At 44.2% G+C, this 22,648-nt stretch overlaps 1 protein-coding gene across 5 annotated transcripts in view; it reads left to right on the top strand.

Annotated features, from left to right (window-relative positions):
- The window catches only part of RGS6 (regulator of G protein signaling 6), a 758,999-nt gene that overhangs the window by 634,479 nt on the left and 101,872 nt on the right, over positions 1-22,648 (top strand). For all 5 annotated transcript variants that reach the window (XM_077261994.1, XM_077261976.1, XM_077262004.1 and 2 more), the window contains one exon: positions 18,454-18,535. In XM_077261994.1, the coding sequence (XP_077118109.1) occupies positions 18,454-18,535 (82 nt within the window). The remainder of the gene's footprint in view (positions 1-18,453; positions 18,536-22,648) is intronic.

Below are 22,648 nucleotides of genomic sequence, written 5' to 3'. Positions count from 1 at the left end.
AGGTCGAGTATGCGCAAAAACAATCACGGAGACATGTCTGTTTTTGATCCGTATCTCAGATTAAAATTACTCATATAAATCAATCAAATAAATGAGTCTGTGAAAATCACAAACAGCACATGGCTGGGATTGATGTACAATTCGGGTGCTGTCCATGATTAACATTGCAGTAGGAAGGAGAAGCTTTGTAATTTTATTAATTTTTTCACTTCACTGCTTTTAGCATAGCTTAAAACTTCTACATGCAGTATGCACCATATACAAGATGTATATTACTGTTTAAAATGTATAGTATACATGATATATAAATTAGAATAAACAGTAGTACACTTTTACTATCTGATCTCTAGTAGACAGCAGCCTTACTGCTTATTTTTTTTTTTTTTTATTAATGGATTTAACCCCTTTCTGACATCGGACGTACTATCCCGTCGAGGTGGGGTGGGCCCGTATGACCACCGACGGGATAGTACGTCCAGCGCGATCGGCCGCGTTCACGGGGGGAGCGCGGCCGATCGCGGACGGGTGTCAGCTGACTATCGCAGCTGACATCCGGTACTATGTGCCAGGAGTGGTCACGGACCACCCCCGGCACATTAACCCCCGGCACACTGCGATCAAACATGATCGGTATAGGGAAGCATCGCGCAGGGAGGGTGCTCCCTGCGGTCTTCCCTGAGACCACCGGAGCAACGCGATGTAATCGCGTTGCTCCGAGGGTCTCTTACCTCCTCCTCCCTACAGCAGGCCCGGATCCAAGATGGCCGCGGCATTCGGGTCCTGCAGGGAGGTGGCTTCACTGCGCCTGCTCAGAGCAGGCGCCGGGAAGCCTCCAGGAGCTGTGCACGTCAGATCGCCGATCTGACACAGTGCACAGCAAAGTGTCAGATCAGTGATCTTACACTATAACATCATGCCCCCCCCTGGGACAATGTTATAGTTTAAAAAAAAAATTCACATTTGTAAAAAAAAAAAAAAATTCCCCTCAAAAATGCAAAAAAATATATATATATATTGTTCCTATAAATACATTTCATTATCTAAATTTAAAAAAAAAACAATTAAAAGTACACATATTTAGTATCGCCGCATCCGTAGCGACCCAACCTATAAAACTGTCCCACTAGTTAACCCCTTCAGTGAACACCGTAAAAAAAAAAAAAAAAAACCGAGGCAAAAAAACAACGCTTTCTTATCATGCCGCCAAATAAAAAGTAGCAATAACATGCGATCAAAAAGACTGATATAAATAATCATGGTACCGCTGAAAACATCATCTTGTCCCGCAAAAAACGAGCCGCCACACAGCGTCATCAAAGAAAAAATAAAAAAGTTATAGTCCTCAGAATAAAGCGATGCAAAAATAATTATTTTTTCTATAAAATAGTTTTTATCGTATAAAAGCACCAAAACATAAAAAATGATATAAATGACGTATCGCTGTAATTGTACTGACCCGAAGAATAAAACTGCTTTATCCATTTTACCAAACGCGGAACGGTATAAACGCCTCCCCCAAAAGAAATTCATGAATAGCTGGTTTTTGGTCATTCTGCCTCATAAAAATCGGAATAAAAAGCGATCAAAAAATGTTATGTGCCCGGAAATGTTACAAATAAAAACATCAACTCGTCCCGCAAAAAACAAAACCTCACATGACTCTGTGGACCAAAATATGGAAAAATTATAGCTCTCAAAATGTGGTAACGCAAAAAATATTTTTTGCAATAAAAAGCGTCTTTCAGTGTGTGACGGCTGCCAATCATAAAAATCCGCTATAAAAGTAAATCAAACCCCCCTTCATCACCCCCTTAGTTAGCAAAAAATTAAAAAATTAAAAAAATGTATTTATTTCCATTTTCCCATTAGCGTTAGGGTTAGGGCTAGGGTGTTATGGTTCTGGTGGTAAGAACATATGAACTGACCTGATAGGTAAACCAACAAATAGGACAAGCTCTGGGGATGTGGGAACTTTACTGACCGCAATCCTGATCCTATCAACACACACTATAGGCAGCCGTGGAGCGTTCCTAACTCGGCCTAGACGCCTCTGCACAGCCTGAGAAACTAGCTACCCCTAGAGAGAAACAAAGCCTCACTTGCCTCAGAGAAATTTTCCCCAAAGTGAGAGCAGCCCCCACAAATAATGACGGTGAGTTAAGAGGAAAACACAAACATAGAAATGAAAATAGATTTTAGCAAATGAGGCCCGCTAATAACTAATAGTCAGAGGATAGCAAGGAATCTGTGCGGTCAGTATAAAATACTACAAAAATTATCCACGCAGAGAATACAAAAAGACCCCCACACCGACTCACGATGTGAGGGGCGCAACTCCGCACCACAGAGCTACCACCAGCAATCAAATAGCATATAAGCAAGCTGGACTGAACTCATCATATACTGAGAAACATTTTCAAATAGCAATGAGCAAAAATAGACTAGCATGAACTTAGCTTCTCCATGAGGAGACAGGTCACAAGGGAAGTCCCAGAGAGATCTGAACCAGTACTGAATACAACGACAGCAGGCAACAAGTAAAGGTCCAGGTGGAGTTAAATAGGCAGGAAGCCTAGCAGGAAACAAGGCAGCTGGAATCCAGCTACAGACCAGCCGTAACACTCAAAGCCACCAGAGGGAGCCCAAGAACAGAACTCACAAAGTACCACTCATGACCACAGGAGGGAGCCCGAGAACGCAATTCACAACAGTACCCCCCCTTGAGGAGGGGTCACCGAACCCTCACCAGAGCCCCCAGGCCGATCAGGACGAGCCAAATGAAAGGCACAAACCAAATCGGCAGCATGGACATCAGAGGCAACAACCCAGGAATTATCCTCCTGACCATAGCCCTTCCATTTAACCAAGTACTGAAGCTTCCGTTTCGAAATACGAGAATCCAAGATCTTCTCCACCACATACTCCAATTCTCCCTCGACCAACACCGGAGCAGGAGGATCAACAGAAGGAACCACAGGCACCACATACCTCCGCAACAATGACCTATGGAACACATTATGAATGGCAAAAGATGCTGGGAGGTCCAAACGAAATGACACAGGATTGAGGATTTCTGAAATCTTATAAGGACCGATGAAACAAGGTTTAAATTTAGGAGAGGAAACCTTCATAGGAACGTAACGAGATGACAACCATACCAAATCCCCCACACGAAGTCGGGGACCCACACAGCGACGGCGATTAGCAAAGCGCTGAGCCTTCTCCTGTGACAACGTCAAATTGTCCACTACGTGGTTCCAAATCTGCTGCAACCTATCCACCACAGAATCCACCCCAGGACAGTCAGAAGGCTCAACCTGACCTGAGGAAAAACGAGGATGAAAACCAGAATTACAAAAAAAAGGCGAAACCAAAGTAGCAGAACTAGCCCAATTATTGAGGGCGAACTCAGCCAATGGCAAAAAAGTCACCCAATCATCCTGATCAGCAGAAACAAAACATCTCAGATAAGCTTCCAAGGTCTGATTAGTTCGTTCAGTTTGGCCATTTGTCTGAGGATGGAAGGCCGAAGAAAAAGACAAATCAATGCCCATCTTAGCACAAAACGACCGCCAAAATCTGGACACAAACTGGGATCCTCTGTCAGACACAATGTTCTCCGGAATACCATGCAAACGAACCACATTCTGAAAAAACAGCGGAACCAAATCAGAGGAGGAGGGCAACTTAGGCAAGGGCACCAAATGGACCATTTTAGAAAAACGATCACAAACCACCCAGATGACAGACATCCTCTGAGAGACTGGAAGATCCGAAATAAAATCCATGGAAATATGCGTCCAAGGCCTCTTCGGGACAGGCAAAGGCAAAAGCAATCCACTGGCACGAGAACAGCAAGGCTTGGCCCGAGCACAAATCCCACAGGACTGCACAAAGGAGCGCACATCCCACGACAAGGAAGGCCACCAAAAGGATCTGGCCACCAGATCCCTGGTACCAAAAATCCCAGGATGACCCGCCAACACCGAAGAATGAACCTCGGAAATAACTCTACTGGTCCATCTATCCGGGACAAACAGTCTCTCCGGTGGACAACGGTCAGGTCTATTGGCCTGAAATTCCTGCAGCACCCGCCGCAAATCAGGGGAGATGGCAGACAAAATCACCCCCTCTCTGAGGATACCAGCCAGCTCAGAAACTCCCGGAGAGTCAGGCACAAAACTCCTAGAAAGGGCATCAGCCTTCACATTCTTTGAGCCCGGAAGGTACGAAACCACAAAATCAAAACGGGAGAAAAACAGCGACCAACGAGCTTGTCTAGGATTTAACCGCTTGGCAGACTCGAGATAAATCAAATTCTTGTGATCCGTCAAGACCACCACGCGATGCTTGGCTCCCTCAAGCCAATGTCGCCACTCCTCGAATGCCCACTTCATTGCCAACAACTCCTGATTTCCAACATCATAATTCCGCTCGGCAGGCGAAAACTTTCTAGAAAAGAAAGCACATGGTCTCATCACCGAGCCATCAGAGCTTCTCTGTGACAAGACAGCCCCTGCTCCAATCTCAGAAGCATCAACCTCGACCTGAAAGGGAAGAGAGACATCAGGCTGACGCAAGACAGGAGCCGAAGAAAACCGACGTTTCAGCTCCTGAAAGGCCTCAACGGCCGCAGAAGACCAATTCGTCACATCAGCACCCTTTCTAGTCAAATCCGTCAAAGGTTTAACCACACTAGAAAAATTAGTGATGAAGCGACGGTAAAAATTAGCAAAGCCCAAGAACTTCTGAAGACTCTTCATCGATGTAGGTTGAGTCCAGTCATAGATGGCCTGGACCTTAACTGGATCCATCTCGATAGTAGAAGGGGAAAAAATGAAGCCCAAAAAGGAAACCTTCTGGACTCCAAAGAGACATTTAGAGCCCTTCACAAACAAGGCATTGGCATGCAGGACCTGAAACACCATCCTGACCTGCTTCACATGAGACTCCCAATCATCAGAAAAGACCAAAATATCATCCAGGTACACAATCATAAATCTATCCAGATACTCTCGGAAGATGTCGTGCATGAAGGACTGAAACACGGAAGGGGCATTAGAAAGCCCAAAAGGCATCACCAAGTACTCGAAATGACCTTCGGGCGTATTAAATGCTGTTTTCCATTCATCGCCCTGCTTTATACGCACAAGATTATAAGCTCCTCGAAGATCTATTATTGGTGAACCAACTAGCCCCCCTAATCCGAGCAAACAGATCGGAAAGCAGAGGCAAAGGGTACTGGAATTTGACCGTGATTTTATTTAGAAGGCGATAATCTATACAGGGTCTCAGAGAACCATCCTTCTTGGCCACAAAAAAGAACCCTGCACCCAAAGGTGACGAGGACGGACGAATATGCCCTTTCTCCAAAGACTCCTTTATATAAGTTCGCATAGCGGTATGTTCTGGTACAGATAAATTAAAAAGTCGACCCTTAGGGAACTTACTACCAGGAATCAAATTTATAGCACAATCACAATCCCTATGAGGAGGTAGGGCACTGGATTTGGGCTCATCAAATACATCCTGGTAATCCGACAAAAATTCAGGGACTTCAGAAGGAGTAGAAGAAGCAATTGACACCAAAGGAACATCGCCATGTACCCCTTGACAACCCCAACTTGACACAGACATTGCTTTCCAATCCAGGACTGGATTATGAACCTGCAGCCATGGCAGACCCAACACGACAACATCATGCAAATTATGTAACACCAGAAAGCGAATAACCTCCTGATGTACAGGAGTCATGCACATAGTCACTTGAGTCCAGTACTGAGGCTTATTCTTGGCCAATGGCGTAGCATCAATTCCCTTTAGTGGAATAGGGAATTGCAATGGCTCCAAGATAAAACCACAGCGCCTGGCAAATGACAAATCCATCAAATTCAGGGCAGCGCCTGAATCCACAAAAGCCATAACAGAGTAGGATGACAGAGAGCAAATCAAAGTAACAGACAAAATGAATTTAGGCTGTACAGTACCAATGGTGACAGACTTAGCGAACCTTTTTGTGCGCTTAGAACAGTCAGAGATAACATGAGTGGAGTCACCACAGTAAAAGCACAACCCATTCTGACGTCTGTGATTTTGCAGTTCAATTCTGGTCAGAATCCTGTCACATTGCATAGACTCAGGCTTCTGTTCAGAAAACACCGCCAGATGGTGCACAGGTTTGCGCTCCCGCAAACGCCGATCAATCTGAATGGCTAAAGACATTGACTCATTCAGACCCGCAGGCGTGGGGAACCCCACCATAACATCCTTAACCGCTTCCCGACCTTTGACGCCACGTAGGCGTCATGAAAACCCGTGCCAATCCGACCCATGACGCCTATGTGGCGTCATGGAATGATCGCGTCGCTGCAGAGCGGGTGAAAGGGTTAACTCCGATTTCACCCGATCTGCAGGGACAGGGGGAGTGGTACTTCAGCCCAGGGGGGGTGGCTTCACCCCCCCGTGGCTACGATCGCTCTGATTGGCTGTTGAAAGTGAAACTGCCAATCAGAGCGATTTGTAATATTTCACCTAAAAAACTGGTGAAATATTACAATTCAGCCATGGCCGATGCTGCAATATCATCGGCCATGGCTGGAAATACTGAAGTGACCCCCCCACCCCACCGATCGCCCCCCCAAGCCACCGATCTGTCCCGTAGTCCCCTCCGTCCTGTGCTCCGCTCCCCCGTCCTCCTGTCCGCTCCCCCCGTGCTCCTATGTCACCCCCCCATGCTCCGACGCCCCCCCCGTGCCCCGATCTCCCCCCCGTGCCCCGATCTCCCCCCCTTATACTTACCGAGGCTCCCGGTGCCCGTCCGCCTCCTCCATGGGCGCCGCCATCTTCCAAAATGGCGGGCGCATGTTCAGTGCGCCCGCCGAATCTGCCGGCCGGCAGATTCATTACAAAGTACATTTTGATCGCTGTGGTAGGTTCTATCACAGCGATCAAAATAAAAAAAATAATAAATAAACCCCCCTCTTTATCACCCCCATAGGTAGGGACAATAATAAAATAAATAAAATATTTTTTTTTCTTTTTCCACTAGGGTTAGGGTTAGAACTAGGGTTAGAACTAGGTGTAGGGTTAGGGTTATGGGTAGGGTTAGGGTTACGGGTAGGGTTAGGGTTAGGGGTAGGGTTAGGGTTATGGCATGTGCACACAGTGCGGATTTGGCTGCGGATCCGCAGCGGATTGGCCGCGGATCCGCAGCGGATTGGCCGCGGATCCGCAGCGGATTGGCCGCTGCGAATTCGTACCAGTTTTCCATCAGGTTTACAGTACCATGTACACCTATGGAAATCCAAATCCGCTGTGCCCATGGTGCGGAAAATTCCGTGCAGAAACGCTGCGTTGTATTTTCCGCAGCATGTCAATTCTTTGTGCGGATTCCGCAGCGTTTTACACCTGTTCCTCAATAGGAATCCGCAGGTGAAATCCGCACAAAAAAACACTGGAAATCTGCTATAAATCCGCAGGTAAAACGCAGTGCTTTTTACCTGCAGATTTTTCAAAAATCGTGCGGAAAAATCTCACACGAATCCGCAACGTGGGCACATAGCCTTAGGGTTAGGGTTGGAATTAGAGTTAGGGTTGGAATTAGGGCTAGGGTTGGAAATAGGGTTAAGATTAGGCTTGTGGTTAGGGTTACGGATAGGGTTAGGGGTGCGTTGGGGTTACAGTTGTGGTTAGGGTTGGGATTAGGGTTATGGTTGGGATTAGGGTTAGGATTAGGGTTGGAATTAGGGTTACGGGTGTGTTGCGGTTAGGGTTGTGGTTAGGGGTGTGTTGGGGTTAGGGTTGTGATTAGGGTTATGGCTACAGTTGGGATTAGGATTAGGGGTGTGTTGGGGTTAGTGTTGAAGTTAGAATTGAGGGGTTTCCACTGTTTAGGCACATCAGGGGTCTCCAAACGCAACATGGCGCCACCATTGATTCCAGCCAATCTTGCGTTCAAAAAGTCAAATGGTGCTCCCTCCCTTCCAAGCCCCGACGTGCGCCCAAACAGTGGTTTACCCCCACATTTGGGGTACCAGCGTACTCAGGACAAACTGGGCAACAACTGTTGGGGTCCAATTTCTCCTGTTACCCTTGCAAAAATAAAAAATTACTTGCTAAAACATAATTTTTGAGGAAAGAACAATTATTTTTTATTTTCACGGCTCTGCGTTATAAACTTCTGTGAAGCACTTGGGGGTTGAAAGTGCTCACCACACATCTAGATAAGTTCCTTCGGGGGTCTAGTTTCCAAAATGGGGTCACTTGTGGGGTGTTTCTACTGTTTAGGCACATCAGGGGCTCTGCAAATGCAACGTGATGCCCGCAGACCATTCCATCAAAGTCTGCATTTCAAATGTCACTACTTCCCTTCCGAGCCCTGACGTGTGCCCAAACAGTGGTTTACCCCCACATATGGGGTACCAGCACACTCACAACAAACTGGGCAACAAACATTGGGGCCCAATTTCTCCTGTTACCCTTGTGAAAATAAAAAATTGCTTGCTAAAACATCTTTTTTGAGGAAAGAAAAATGATTTTTTATTTTCACGGCTCTGCGTTGTAAACTTCTGTGAAGCACTTGGGGGTTGAACGTGCTCATCACACATCTAGATAAGTTCCTTGGGGGGGTCTAGTTTCCAAAATGGGGTCACTTGTGGGGTGTTTCTACTGTTTAGGCACATCAGGGGCTCTGCAAATGCAATGTGACGCCCACAGACCATTCCATCAAAGTCTGCATTTCAAATGTCACTACTTCCCTTCCAAGCCCCGACGTGCGCCCAAACAGTGGTTTACCCCCACATTTGTGGTACCAGCGTACTCAGGACAAACTGGGCAACAACTGTTGGGGTCCAATTTCTCCTGTTACCCTTGCAAAAATAAAAAATTACTTGCTAAAACATAATTTTTGAGGAAAGAACAATTATTTTTTATTTTCACGGCTCTGCGTTATAAACTTCTGTGAAGCACTTGGGGGTTGAAAGTGCTCACCACACATCTAGATAAGTTCCTTGGGGGGGTCTAGTTTCCAAAATGGGGTCACTTGTGGGGTGTTTCTACTGTTTAGGCACATCAGGGGCTCTGCAAATGCAATGTGACGCCCACAGACCATTCCATCAAAGTCTGCATTTCAAATGTCACTACTTCCCTTCCAAGCCCCGACGTGCGCCCAAACAGTGGTTTACCCCCACATTTGTGGTACCAGCGTACTCAGGACAAACTGGGCAACAACTGTTGGGGTCCAATTTGTCCTGTTACCCTTGCAAAAATAAAAAATTACTTGCTAAAACATAATTTTTGAGGAAAGAACAATTATTTTTTATTTTCACGGCTCTGCGTTATAAACTTCTGTGAAGCACTTGGGGGTTGAAAGTGCTCACCACACATCTAGATAAGTTCCTTGGGGGGGTCTAGTTTCCAAAATGGGGTCACTTGTGGGGTGTTTCTACTGTTTAGGCACATCAAGGGCTCTGCAAATGCAATGTGACGCCCGCAGACCATTCCATCAAAGTCTGCATTTCAAATGTCACTACTTCCCTTCCGAGCCCTGACGTGTGCCCAAACAGTGGTTTACCCCCACATATGGGGTACCAGCACACTCACAACAAACTGGGCAACAAATATTGGGGCCCAATTTCTCCTGTTACCCTTGTGAAAATAAAAAATTGCTTGCTAAAACATCTTTTTTGAGGAAAGAAAAATGATTTTTTATTTTCACGGCTCTGCGTTGTAAACTTCTGTGAAGCACTTGGGGGTTGAACGTGCTCACCACACATCTAGATAAGTTCCTTGGGGGGTCTAGTTTCCAAAATGGGGTCACTTGTGGGGGGTTTCTACTGTTTAGGCATATCAGGGGCTCTGCAAACGTAACATGATGCCCGCAGACCATTCCATCAAAGTCTGCATTCCAAAACGTCACTACTTCCCTTCCGAGCCCCGGCATGTGCCCAAACAGTGGTTTACCCCCATATATGGGGTATCAGCGTACTCAGGAGAAACTGGACAACAACTTTTGGGTCCAAATTCTCTTGTTACTCTTGCAAAAATAAAAAATTCTGGGCTAAAAAAATATTTTTGAGGAAAGGAAACACATTTATTATTTTCACGGCTCTGCGTTATAAACTTCTGTGAAGCACTTGGGGGTTCAAAGTGCTCACCACACATCTAGATAAGTTCCCTTGGGGGTCTAGTTTCCAAAATGGAGTCAATTGTGGGGAGTTCCTACTGTTTAGGCACATCAGGGGCTCTGCAAAAGCAACCTGACGCCCGCAGAGCATTCCATCAAAGTCTGCATTTCAAAACGTCACTACTTCCCTTCCGAACCCCGACGTGTGCCAAAACAGTGGTTTACCCCCACATATGGGGTATCAGCGTACTCAGGAGAAACTGGACAACAACTTTTGGGGTCCAATTTCTCCTGTTACCCTTGGGAAAATAAAAAATTGTGGGCTAAAAAATCATTTTTGAGAAAAGAAAAATTATTTTTTATTTTCATGACTCTGCGTTATAAACTTCTGTGAAGCACTTGGGGGTTTAAAGTGCTCACCACACATCTAGGTTAGTTCCTTGGGAGGTCTAGTTTCCAAAATGGGGTCACTTGTGCGGGAGCTCCAATGTTTAGTCACACAGGGGCTCTCCAAACGCGACATGGTGTCCGCTAATGATTGGAGCTAATTTTCCATTCAAAAAGCCAAATGGCGTGCCTTCCCTTCCAAGCCCTGCCGTGCGCCCAAACAGTGGTTTACCCCCACATATGGGATATCATCGTACTCAGGACAAACTGGACAACAACATTTGGGGTCCAATTTCTCCTATTACCCTTGGGAAAATAAAAAATTCTGGGCTAAAAATCATTTTTGAGGAAAGAAAAATTATTTTTTATTTTCACGGCTCTGCGTTATAAACTTCTGTGAAGCACCTGGGGGTTATAAGTGCTCACTATGCATCTAGATAAGTTCCTTGGGGGGTCTAGTTTCCAAAATGGGATCACTTGTAGGGGATCTCCAATGTTTAGGCACACAGGGGCTCTCCAAACGCGATATGGTGTCCGCTAACGATTGGAGCTAATTTTCCATTCAAAAAGTCAAATGGCACGCCTCCCCTTCCGAGCCTTGCCGTGCACCCAAACAGTGGTTTACCCCCACATATGAGGTATCGGCGTACTCAGGAGAAATTGCCCAACAAATTTTAGCATCCATTTTATCCTATTGCCCATGTGAAAATGAAAGAATTAAGGCTAAAAGGAATTTTGTGTGAAAAAAAAGTACTTTTTCATTTTTGCGGATCAATTTGTGAAGCACCTGGGGGTTTAAAGTGCTCACTATGCCTCTAGATAAGTTCATTGGGGGGTCTAGTTTCCAAAATGGGGTCACTTGTGCAGGAGCTCCAATGTTTAGGCACACAGGGGCATTCCAAAAGCGACATGGTGTCCGCTAACGATGGAGATAATTTTTCATTCAAAAAGTCAAATGGCGCTCCTTCCCTTCCGAGCCTTACCATGTGCCCAAACAGTGGTTTACCCCCACATGTGAGGTATCGGTATACTCAGGAGAAATTGCCCAACAAAATTTAGGATCCATTTTATCCTGTTGCCCATGTGAAAATGAAAAAATTGAGGCTAAAATAATTTTTTGGGGAAAAAAAAGTACTTTTTCATTTTTACGGATCAATTTGTGAAGCACCTGGGGGTTTAACATGCTCACTATGCTTCTAGATAAGTTCCTTGGGGGGTCTAGTTTCCAAAATGGGGTCACTTGTGGGGGAGCTCCAATGTTTAGGCACACGGGGGCTCTCCAAACGCGACATGGTGTCCGCTAAAGATTGGAGCCAATTTTTCATTCAAAAAGTCAAATGGCGCTCCTTCCCTTCCAAGCCCTGCCGTGCGCCCAAACAGTGGTTTACCCCTACATATGAGGTATCAGCGTACTCAGGACAAATTGGACAACAACGTCCGTGGTCCAGTTTCTCCTTTTACCCTTGGGAAAATAAAAAAATTGTTGCTAAAAGATCATTTTTGTGACTAAAAAGTTAAATGTTCATTTTTTACTTCCATGTTGCTTCTGCTGCTGTGAAACACCTGAAGGGTTAATAAACTTATTGAATGTGGTTTTGAGCACCTTGAGGGGTGCAGTTTTTAGAATGGTGTCACTTTTGGGTATTTTCAGCCATATAGAACCCTCAAAATGACTTCAAATGTGAGGTGGTCCCTAAAAAAAATGGTTTTGTAAATTTTGTTGTAAAAATGAGAAATCACTGGTCAAATTTTAACCTTTATAACTTCCTAGCAAAAAAAAATTTGTTTCCAAAATTGTGCTGATGTAAAGTAGATATGTGGGAAATGTTATTTATTAACTATTTTGTGTCACATAACTCTCTGGTTTAACAGAATAAAAATTCAAAATGTGAAAATTGCGAAATTTTCAAACTTTTCGCCAAATTTCCGTTTTTTTCACAAATAAACTCAGAAATTATCGACCTAAATTTACCACTAACATGAAGCCCAATATGTCATGAAAAAACAGTCTCAGAATCGCTAGGATCCGTTGAAGCGTTCCTGAGTTATTACCTCATAAAGGGACACTGGTCAGAATTGCAAAAAACGGCAAGGTCATTAAGGCCAAAATAGGCTGGGTCATGAAGGGGTTAAGGGCTTCAGAAAGACCCTTTCTGAAAATCGCTGCCAGGGCACACTCATTCCACTGAGTGAGCACAGACCACTTCCTAAACTTCTGACAATAAACCTCTGCTTCATCCTGACCCTGAGAGAGAGCCAGCAAAACCTTTTCTGCCTGGTCCACTAGATTAGGTGCCTCATAAAGCAATCCAAGCGCCAGAAAAAACGCATCCACATTTAGCAATGCAGGATCTCCTGGCGCCAGGGAGAATGCCCAATCTTGAGGGTCACCACGTAACAAAGAAATAATAATTTTAACTTGCTGAGCAGGGTCACCAGAGGAACGAGGTCTCAGAGAAAGAAACAATTTGCAATTATTTTTGAAATTCAAAAACCTAGACCTATCTCCAGAGAACAGCTCAGGAATGGAATTGGTATTTTAGGTTCTGACATAGGACTGTGAATTACATAATCCTGAATGCTTTGTATCCTTGTAGCGAGCTGATCCACACAAGAGGACAGACCTTGAATGTCCATATCTGCAGCTGAGTCCTGAACCACCCAGAGATTAAGGCGAGGAGAGAGGCTAAACACACTGCAGAGGAAAAAAAAAAAACCTCAGAGCTTCTCTTATCCCTCTTTTGCGATGCATTAACACTTTACTGGCCTGCTGTACTGTTATGGTTCTGGTGATAAGAACACATGAACTGACCTGATAGGTAAACCAACAAATAGGACAAGCTCTGGGGATGTGGGAACTTTACTGACTGCAATCCTGATCCTATCAACTCACACTATAGGCAGCCGTGGAGCGTTCCTAACTCGGCCTAGACGCCTCTGCACAGCCTGAGAAACTAGCTACCCCTAGAGAGAAACAAAGCCTTACTTGCCTCAGAGAAATTTTCCCCAAAGTGAGAGCAGCCCCCACAAATAATGACGGTGAGTTAAGAGGAAAACACAAACATAGAAATGAAAATAGAGTTTAGCAAATGAGGCCCGCTAATAACTAATAGTCAGAGGATAGCAAGGAATCTGTGCGGTCAGTATAAAATACTACAAAAATTATCCACGCAGAGAATACAAAAAGACCCCCACACCGACTCACGATGTAAGGGGCGCAACTCCGCACCCCAGAGCTTCCAGCTAGCAATCAAATAGCATATAAGCAAGCTGGACTGAACTCATCATATACTGAGAAACATTTTCAAATAGCAATGAGCAAAAATAGACTAGCATGAACTTAGCTTCTCCACGAGGAGACAGGTCACAAGGGAAGTCCCAGAGAGATCTGAACCAGTACTGAATACAACGACAGCAGGCAACAAGTAAAGGTCCAGGTGGAGTTAAATAGGCAGCAAGCCTAGCAGGAAACGAGGCAGCTGGAGTCCAGCTACAGACCAGCCGTAACACTCAAAGCCACCAGAGGGAGCCCAAGAACAGAACTCACAAAGTATCACTCATGACCACAGGAGGGAGCCCGAGAACGGAATTCACAACATAGGGCTAGGGTTAGGGCTAGGGTTAGGGCTAGGGTTAGGTCTAGGGTTAGGGTTAGGGTTAGGGCTAGGGTTAGGGCTAGAGTTAGGGCTAGGGTTAGGGCTAGGGTTAAGTCTACAGTTAGGGTTGGGGCTAAAGTTAGGGTTAGGGTTTGGATTACATTTACGGCTGGGATTAGGGTTGGGATTAGAGTTAGGGGTGTGTCAGGGTTAGGGGTGTGGTTAGGATTACCTTTGGGATTAGGGTTAGGGATGTGTTTGGATTAGGGTTTCAGTTATAATTGGGGTGTTTTCACTGTTTAGGCACATCAGGGGCTCTCCAAATGCGACATGGCGTCCGATCTCAATTTTAGCCAATTCTGCGTTGAAAAAGTAAAACAGTGCTCCTTCCCTTCCAAGCTCTCCCGTGTGCCCAAACACGGGTTTCCCCCAACATATGGGGTATCAGCGTACTCAGGACACATTGGACAACAACTTTTCGGGTCCAATTTCTCCTGTTACCCTTGGGAAAATACAAAACTGGGGGCTAAAAAATAATTTTTGTGGAAAAAAAAAGATTTTTTATTTTCACGGCTCTGTGTTATAAACTGTAGTGAAACACTTGGGGGTTCAAAGTTCTCACAACACATCTAGATAAGTTCCTTGGGGGGTCTAGTTTCCAATATGGGGTCACTTGTGGGGGGTTTCTACTGTTAGGTACATTAGGGGCTCTGCAAATGCAATGTGACGCCTGCAGACCAATCCATCTAATTCTGCATTCCAAAAGATGCTCCTTTCCTTCCGAGCTCTGCAATGCGCTCAAACGGTGGTTCCCCCCCACATATGGGGTATCAGCGTACTCAGGACAAATTGGACAACAACTTTTGGGGTCTAATTTTAACTGTTACCCTTGGAAAAATACAAAACTGGGGGCTAAAAAATAATTTTTGTGGAAAAAAAAATATTTTTTATTTTCACGGCTCTGCGTTATGAACTGTAGTGAAACACTTGGGGGTTCAAAGCTCTCACAACACATCTAGATGAGTTCCTTAGGTGGTCTACTTTCCAAAATGGTGTCACTTGTGGGGGGTTTCAATGTTTAGGCACATCAGTGGTTCTCCAAACGCAACATGGCGTCCCATCTCAATTCCTGTCAATTTTGCATTGAAACGTCAAACGGCACTCCTTCCATTCCGAGCTCTCCCATGCGCCCAAACAGTGGTTTACCCCCACATATGGGGTATCAGCGTACTCAGGACAAATTGTACAACAACTTTTGGGGTCCAATTTCTTCTCTTACCCTTGGGAAAATAAAAAATTGGGGGCAAAAAGATCATTTTTGTGAAAAAATGTGATTTTTTATTTTTACGGCTCTGCATTATAAACTTCTGTGAATCACTTAATGGGTCAATGTGCTCACCACACATCTAGAGAAGTTCCTTAGGGGGTCTACTTTCCAAAATGGTGTCACTTGTGGGGGTTTCAATGTTTAGTCACATTAGTGCCTCTCCAAATGCAACATGGCGTCCCGTCTCAATTCCAGTCAATTTTGCATTGAAAAGTCAAATGGCGCTCCTTCGCTTCCGAGCTCTGCCATGCACCCAAACAGTGGTTTACCCCCACATATCGGGTATCGGCGTACTCAGGACAAATTGTACAACAACTTTTGGGGTCTAATTTCTTCTCTTACCCTTGGGAAAATAAAAAATTGGGGGTGAAAAGATCATTTTTGTGAAAAAATATGATGTTTTATTTTTACGGCTCTGCATTATAAACTTCTGTGAATCACTTAATGGGTCAAAGTGCTCACCACACATCTAGATAAGTTCCGTAGGGGGTTTACTTGCCAAAATGGTGTCACTTGTGGGGGATTTCAATGTTTAGGCACATCAGGGGCTCTCCAAACGCAACATGGCGTCCCATCTCAATTCCAGTCAATTTTGCATTGAAAAGTCAAATGGCGCTCCTTCGCTTCCGAGCTCTGCCATGCGCCCAAACAGTGGTTTACTCCCACATATAGGGTATCGGCGTACTCAGGACAAATTGTACAACAAATTTTGGGGTCCATTTTCTCCTGTTATCCTTGGTAAAACAAATCGGAGCTGAAGTAAATTTTTTGTGAAAAAAAGTTAAATGTTCATTTTTATTTAAACATTCCAAAAATTCCTGTGAAACACCTGAAGGGTTAATAAACTTCTTGAATGTGGTTTTGAGCACCTTGAGGGGTGCAGTTTTTAGAATGGTGTCACACCTGGTTATTTTCTATCATATAGACCCCTCAAAATGACTTCAAATGAGATGTGGTCCCTAAAAAAAAATGGTGTTGTAAAAATTAGAAATTGCTGGTCAACTTTTAACCCTTATAACTCCCTAACAAAAAAAAATTTTGGTTCCAAAATTGTGCTGATGTAAAGTAGACATGTGGGAAATGTTACTTATTAAGTATTTTGTGTGACATATCTCTGTGATTTTATTGCATAAAATTCAAAGTTGGAAAATTGCGAAATTTTCAAAATTTTCGCCAAATTTCCATTTTTTTCACAAATAAACGCAGGTAATATCAAAGAAATGTTATCACTATCATGAAGTACAATATGTCACGAGAAAACAATGTCAGAATCACCGGGATCCGTTGAAGGGTTCCAGAGTTATAACCTCATAAAAGGACAGTGGTCAGAATTGTAAAAATTGGCCTGGTCATTAACGTGCAAACCACCCTTGGGGGTAAATGGGTTAAAGGTCTTAGTCATTCATTACACCCCAATACTAACATTTCTATTGTATAAACTGCCATTTTAATTTTTTTTATTGTTTTGAAATAATAATAAAAAAATATATTTTTCAACAAATGAGCAAATGTAATACTCAGAGCTGCAAAATGGACTTGTTAATTGTTATCTTGGCAGTATGAGTCCCTGTCTTGTATATAGAAAGAACGCTGGGCAGCCAGAGCGTACTAAGGGTGTACTTATATATATTTTTCTTTGCTGCCACCTACAGTTGTAAGTGTACACTTCAAGACTTTATTGCACAACCTCTTTTTTGCTTGGCTGCAGGAATTCTACACTTACATAAAGTTAATTTTATTTATGCTGGGGTCACACTTGCGAGTGTAATGTGAGAAATTTGCATGAGTCTCTCACATCAATACCCAGCATTGCCGCCGGCACTTGGACCGGAGCGTTCAGCTGCATAGAAATACATGCAGCCGCACACGCTCTGGTCCGAGTGCCGGCGACAGTGCCGGTTTTTGATGCGAGTGACTCGTGCGAGTTTCTCGCATCACACTCCCAAGTGTGACCCCGGCCTTATAAGAAAGCTGGTTTCAAGTTAGGCTACACATTTAGGCAATCAAACTGGACTTGCTTGCCTCTTCTTGAATCTTAATTCATAGTATTTTTTTTCAGATATATTGTATATATTGAAATCCTAAAAGTTGTTGCTGTCTTGCTTTTAAATACATATTCCGCAGACTTTGACACATCTTTACAGAGAAACCAAAGATATGAGCTGGAGCACATATAAGTACAAGTGCACCGTTTTAGTGCACGTTCACACTGTGGCCATAAGCAAACAAAACTAGGGATAAACACAAAATGAGCAAATCCTCTGCAGTAAGTAAAGAAGTAAATAGTAATAGTTCATGCAAATAAAACAGGGAACTTAGTTGACACTGTTCTGATCAAAAAAGCGTAAAACCCATCCCACCACGACAAGGTGTATCCAGTTGGGTCTGTCCTATCTCTATGAAAGCTTTCACCTCCTTAGCAGAAAGTTTAGCTTAAATTACATTTTACAATTCTATCTACAGATTCATTTGAATGTGTTTTTCAAAGCCAACATGTAGAAGTAAAAACAAGGCTGACTAATCACATGCATCATGTTATGACAAATAAATAAATCTGATAATCTCATGATACGCAAGAGGCATGGATAAAGTCTGTATGTTAATGGAGATCATATGAGATGAATTAGTATAATGGGACAGCTTGCCGATTAGAGTTCCATGCTGCGTTTTTCTTTTTGGTGAAAGAAAGAAAAAAGAAAGAAAACCTTGTGGTTCCATTATTATTAGAGATGAACGGATTTGTTCACTGGACTCCAGACAAGCATTCAGGTCAGCGGTACCTGGTGGCTAGTCGGTAGCCCTGCTAATCTGTTACCTTCCCTGGCGCAGCTTTTTATTAGCCAGCTCAGCTTTTATTAGCCGGTGCTGACCCTACATCATCTGTTCCACTAATACATTTCATATTGCAGCTTTAGAGACTTCATTATTCTGATGGCATGTTTCAAAATAAAAATTATGATACAAAATGTATTTATTTTATAAGCCTATAAACTAAGATATTTTAAATGTATCATTTGCAGAATTGACAGGAAAAAGGATAAAACTGAAAGAAAGATCCTAGACAGCCAAGAGAGAGGATTCTGGGATGTGCACCGACCTGTGGTATGTCTAAATATTCTTAACGCGTACCTGGTTTCAGGTAACTTTTCAGAATACGTGTGTTTGTGAGAAATTACTGTATTTCTGGCTATTGTATATGTAACTTGTATCCTGCATTTTTCACCACAAAGTGGTTCATAAGTAGAGAAAGACACACATTTCTTAGATTAGATACATTCCAAAGTTTCTTATATAGCCTATAGTATTGATTTATGCAAAGTTTGTGAAGACAAAAGTGACCATTTAAACTTTACTGTATATTTTGCTGAATAACACTTACCATAGCATATTTACTAATATATTAAAATTCTACTTTGCAATTTCCTAATTACAGGCAGTCCCTGACTTATGACAATTTTACTTACTTGCAACTCGTAGATGCAAACATTGAATGGTCAAAAAAAACTACCTCAGTGCTAACCTCTCCAGCCGCCTCACTGCTCGCTGCCACCTTTAGTTCCTATTCTTTCTGCTGTCGCATCTCCAGGCTCTTCAAGGACATCCAGGGTTCAGAGATCACTGCATGTTATAAGACCTTGAAATCAAGACTTGCACCGCAACATTATATCCAACATTATATCGCCCACTAGACCTCTGATGCCTGGACGCAATCTTATGTCCCAGCCTACATTGAAAGGGCAGAAAATGCAGCACACGACAGTTGGATAGTAGAAGAGCGGCCAGCAGGTATCGGCAGGAGAGGTTAGAGATGAGGTGAGCATTGGTTAAAAAAAGAAGAAATACTCGCCTTTCTTGCCACCCTGCTACTTGATGTCTGATCCTCTTCTTTCTGGAGTCAGGCACCGCATACCTGACATCTTAACTATAGGCCAGGAATGTGGCATGTTACAATGGAAAGAGGATCATATGGTGTGAAACGAGCAGTGGGGTGGTGAGAGAACTGAGCTATGAGGTATTAGTTTTTTGTATTTTTTGTCCTGGCCATGTTCCAACTTCCATATAAATTTGTGTTATGAATCAGGGGCGGACATATAGCTGGTGCAGCTGCATCGGGGCCCAGAGGTGCCAATCTGGCCTGTTGCTCAGAGCCCGTGGCTCCGGGGGGCCCATGGCCAAATTGCCCTCATCATAAGGGGCGCACCAGGCAGAGAGCTTTCTTGCAGCTCCACTGCCTACAGTAAAAGATGGCAGCAGAGCTGCAGGAATCCATCCTCAGCTTCCTGTCTGGCACCTTCTCAGTGACACAGGTGCACTCGTCTTTATGATGTCAGCAACCTGTGTCCATTACAAGCTGCCGCCGTAGAAGGGAGAAACGATGCCATGGAAACAGACGGAGAGGTGAGCGTTGTTTTATTTTCCTAATACTGGGGAGAGGACAATGAGTGATGGGGGGGGAGTACAATGAGGGAGGTGGGGGAGATAACAATGAGTGATGTGTGGGGGGGACTATGTAAGATGTGAAGGGGTAGGATAATGAGGGATGTGGGGGAGAGAACAATGATGGCTCTGGGGAGAGGACAATGAGAGAGGTGGGGATTACAGTAAGGGCTGTGGGGAGAGAACAATGATGGATGTGGGGAAGAGTGCAATGAGGGATGTGGGGAAGAGTACAATGTGAGGGTGGGGGAAGACAATGAGCGATGTGGGGAGAAGAGCAAGGGATGTGTGGGAGAGGACAATGAAGGGTGTATTGGAGAGGAAAATGAGGAGGGTGCAGATTGGGATGGGAGTAAGGTGGATTTATGATCATGGAGAGGAGGACATTAGATATGGATTTAAAAGGAATTGGGTGGTGGAGGAGGATGCTAAGTCCCTAATGGCATCCTCCCCATCCACAATTCATTTTGACACTGTCAGGGACTTATTGTTGAGTGGGAGAGGATGGGGTAAGGTGCATAGGGCACTTTGTAATGAATTGAAAGGTGGGAGATGATGCTATCAGGGACTTGTAATAAATTAGGAGGTGGCGAAGGATGCTCAGTACCTGATAGCATCTTCTCCCAACCCCAAAATACATTATAATGCTATTGAATACTTGAATGGAGACGGGTCATAGGACAGGAACTAAAGCTATGTGCACACATTCAGGATTTTCAGCAGAAAATTCTGCTGCATATGCAAATGTGTTGGCAGGAAGAACACTACGTAAAATAAATTTTGTTGCCACTTTTTTGTATGCTTTTGTTGCTTATTTTCCCCCACTCATGCAGTAATGCTCGGACCTGACACCCAAGATGGTGCATCACCACATTATGGGAGTCAGGTCAGAGCATTCCTACATGAACAGTTTCCTGGAAAGTGGATTGGTTGTCATGGGCCAGTTGAATGGCCACCTAGGTCTCCCAATCTGACCCCCTTAGACTTTTATCTTTGGGGTCATCTGAAGGCAATTGTCTATGCTGTGAAGATACGAGATGTGCAGCATCTGAAACAATGAATACTGGAAGCCTGTGCTAAAGGTACCGTTACACTAAACGACTTACCAACGATCACGACCAGCGATACGACCTGGCAGTGATCGTTGGTAAGTCGTTGTGTGGTCGCTGGGGAGCTGTCACACAGACAGGTCTCTCCAGTGACCAACGATAAGGGGAACGACTTCGGCATCGTTGAAACTGTCTTCAACGATGCCGAAGTCCCCCTGCAGCACCCGGGTAACCAGGGTAAACATCGGGTTACTAAGTGCAGGGCCGCGCTTAGTAACCCGATATTTACCCTGGTTACCATTGTAAAAGTAAAAAAAAAAAAAAAACAGTACATACTCACATTCTGATGTCTGTCACGTCCCCCGGCGTCCACAGGGTTAAAACTGCTTTCGGCAGGAGCGCAGGTAATGCCCGCGCTGCTGCTGAGAGCTTCCCTGCACTGAATGTGTCAGCGCTGGCCGTAAAGCAGAGCACAGTGGTGATGTCACCGCTGTGCTCTGCTTTACGGCTGGCGCTGACACAGTCAACCCTGTGGACGCTGGGGGACGTGACAGACATCCGAATGTGAGTATGTAGTGTTTTTTTTTTTTTTAAACTTTTACAATGGTAACCAGGGTAAATATCGGGTTACTAAGCGCGACCCTGCACTTAGTAACCCGATATTTACCCTGGTTACAAGTGAACACATCGCTGGATCGGCGTCACACACGCCGATCCAGCGATGACAGTGGGTGATCAGCGACCAAAAAAGGTCCTGATCATTCCCATCGTCCAACGATCTCCCAGCAGGGGCCTGATCGTTGGTCGCTGTCACACATAATGAGATCGTTAGCGGGATTGTTGCTTACGTCACCAAAAGCGTGACGTTGCCTTAACATTTCTTCTGCGGTGTTGCTATCAGTGTGTCAAGAGTGCAAGAAGAGGGTTGCATTGACAATCCAACACAATGGGCAGCACTTTGAACACATTTTATAAGTGGTCATAAACTTGTAAATAACCAAATGAAGAAAGGGACAGAATATCACAGACAAAATATACTAAAGTGCCCAAAAAACAATTGAATCACAGAGCCACAGCACTAAATTATCAGCTAAATCTTATATAATATAATATAATAAAACATAACATTTATTGTAAATAGAGATAAAAACAACAATCACGACCTAAAAAATCGTCCACTGTTTGGCTGTAGAAAAGATACAGGGTGCAAAGGGTCCCTAATATCAGACTGTCTATACCCTACCTTGCTGCGGAGGTTGGCACCCTATATAACCTGCGCAATGGTGCCCCCGCTCAACGTAGGCTCCCCTAACTTACCCTGAGAAACCCTCAAGTGAGAGAAGATAGACAAACAGCAGAACATTCAAACAGACAAACAAATAAATCGGTATACTCTATAATAGGGGCACTGAATAATGATAAAGTGCAAAAGTGCTGTAATAATTTTCAATGACACGCACTATAATTGCACATATCCCCATACGGCCTATAGCCTAATACACTGTACCTAGATGCTCACTACCTGCCTTCGGGGGTTGGCACCCTAGATATCCTGCGCAAATGGCGCCCCCGCTCCCGACGTCTGGCCCTAGTAAGCCCTAAGACCGCCAATTGGCCAAAATATATGCAAAGAGGCAGGCCGAGCGTACAGCACTTAGTGTAAATACACCATAGCCCCTAGATACAAATAAGATAATTTGCATTAAATCCCCAGTGTCTTAAATAATGC

Source organism: Ranitomeya variabilis, chromosome 1 (genome assembly GCF_051348905.1).
Source record: "Ranitomeya variabilis isolate aRanVar5 chromosome 1, aRanVar5.hap1, whole genome shotgun sequence".
Lineage (NCBI taxonomy): Eukaryota > Metazoa > Chordata > Amphibia > Anura > Dendrobatidae > Ranitomeya > Ranitomeya variabilis.
The sequence above is the reverse complement of the archived record's forward strand: the minus strand, read 5'-3'. Positions and strand labels throughout refer to the sequence as shown.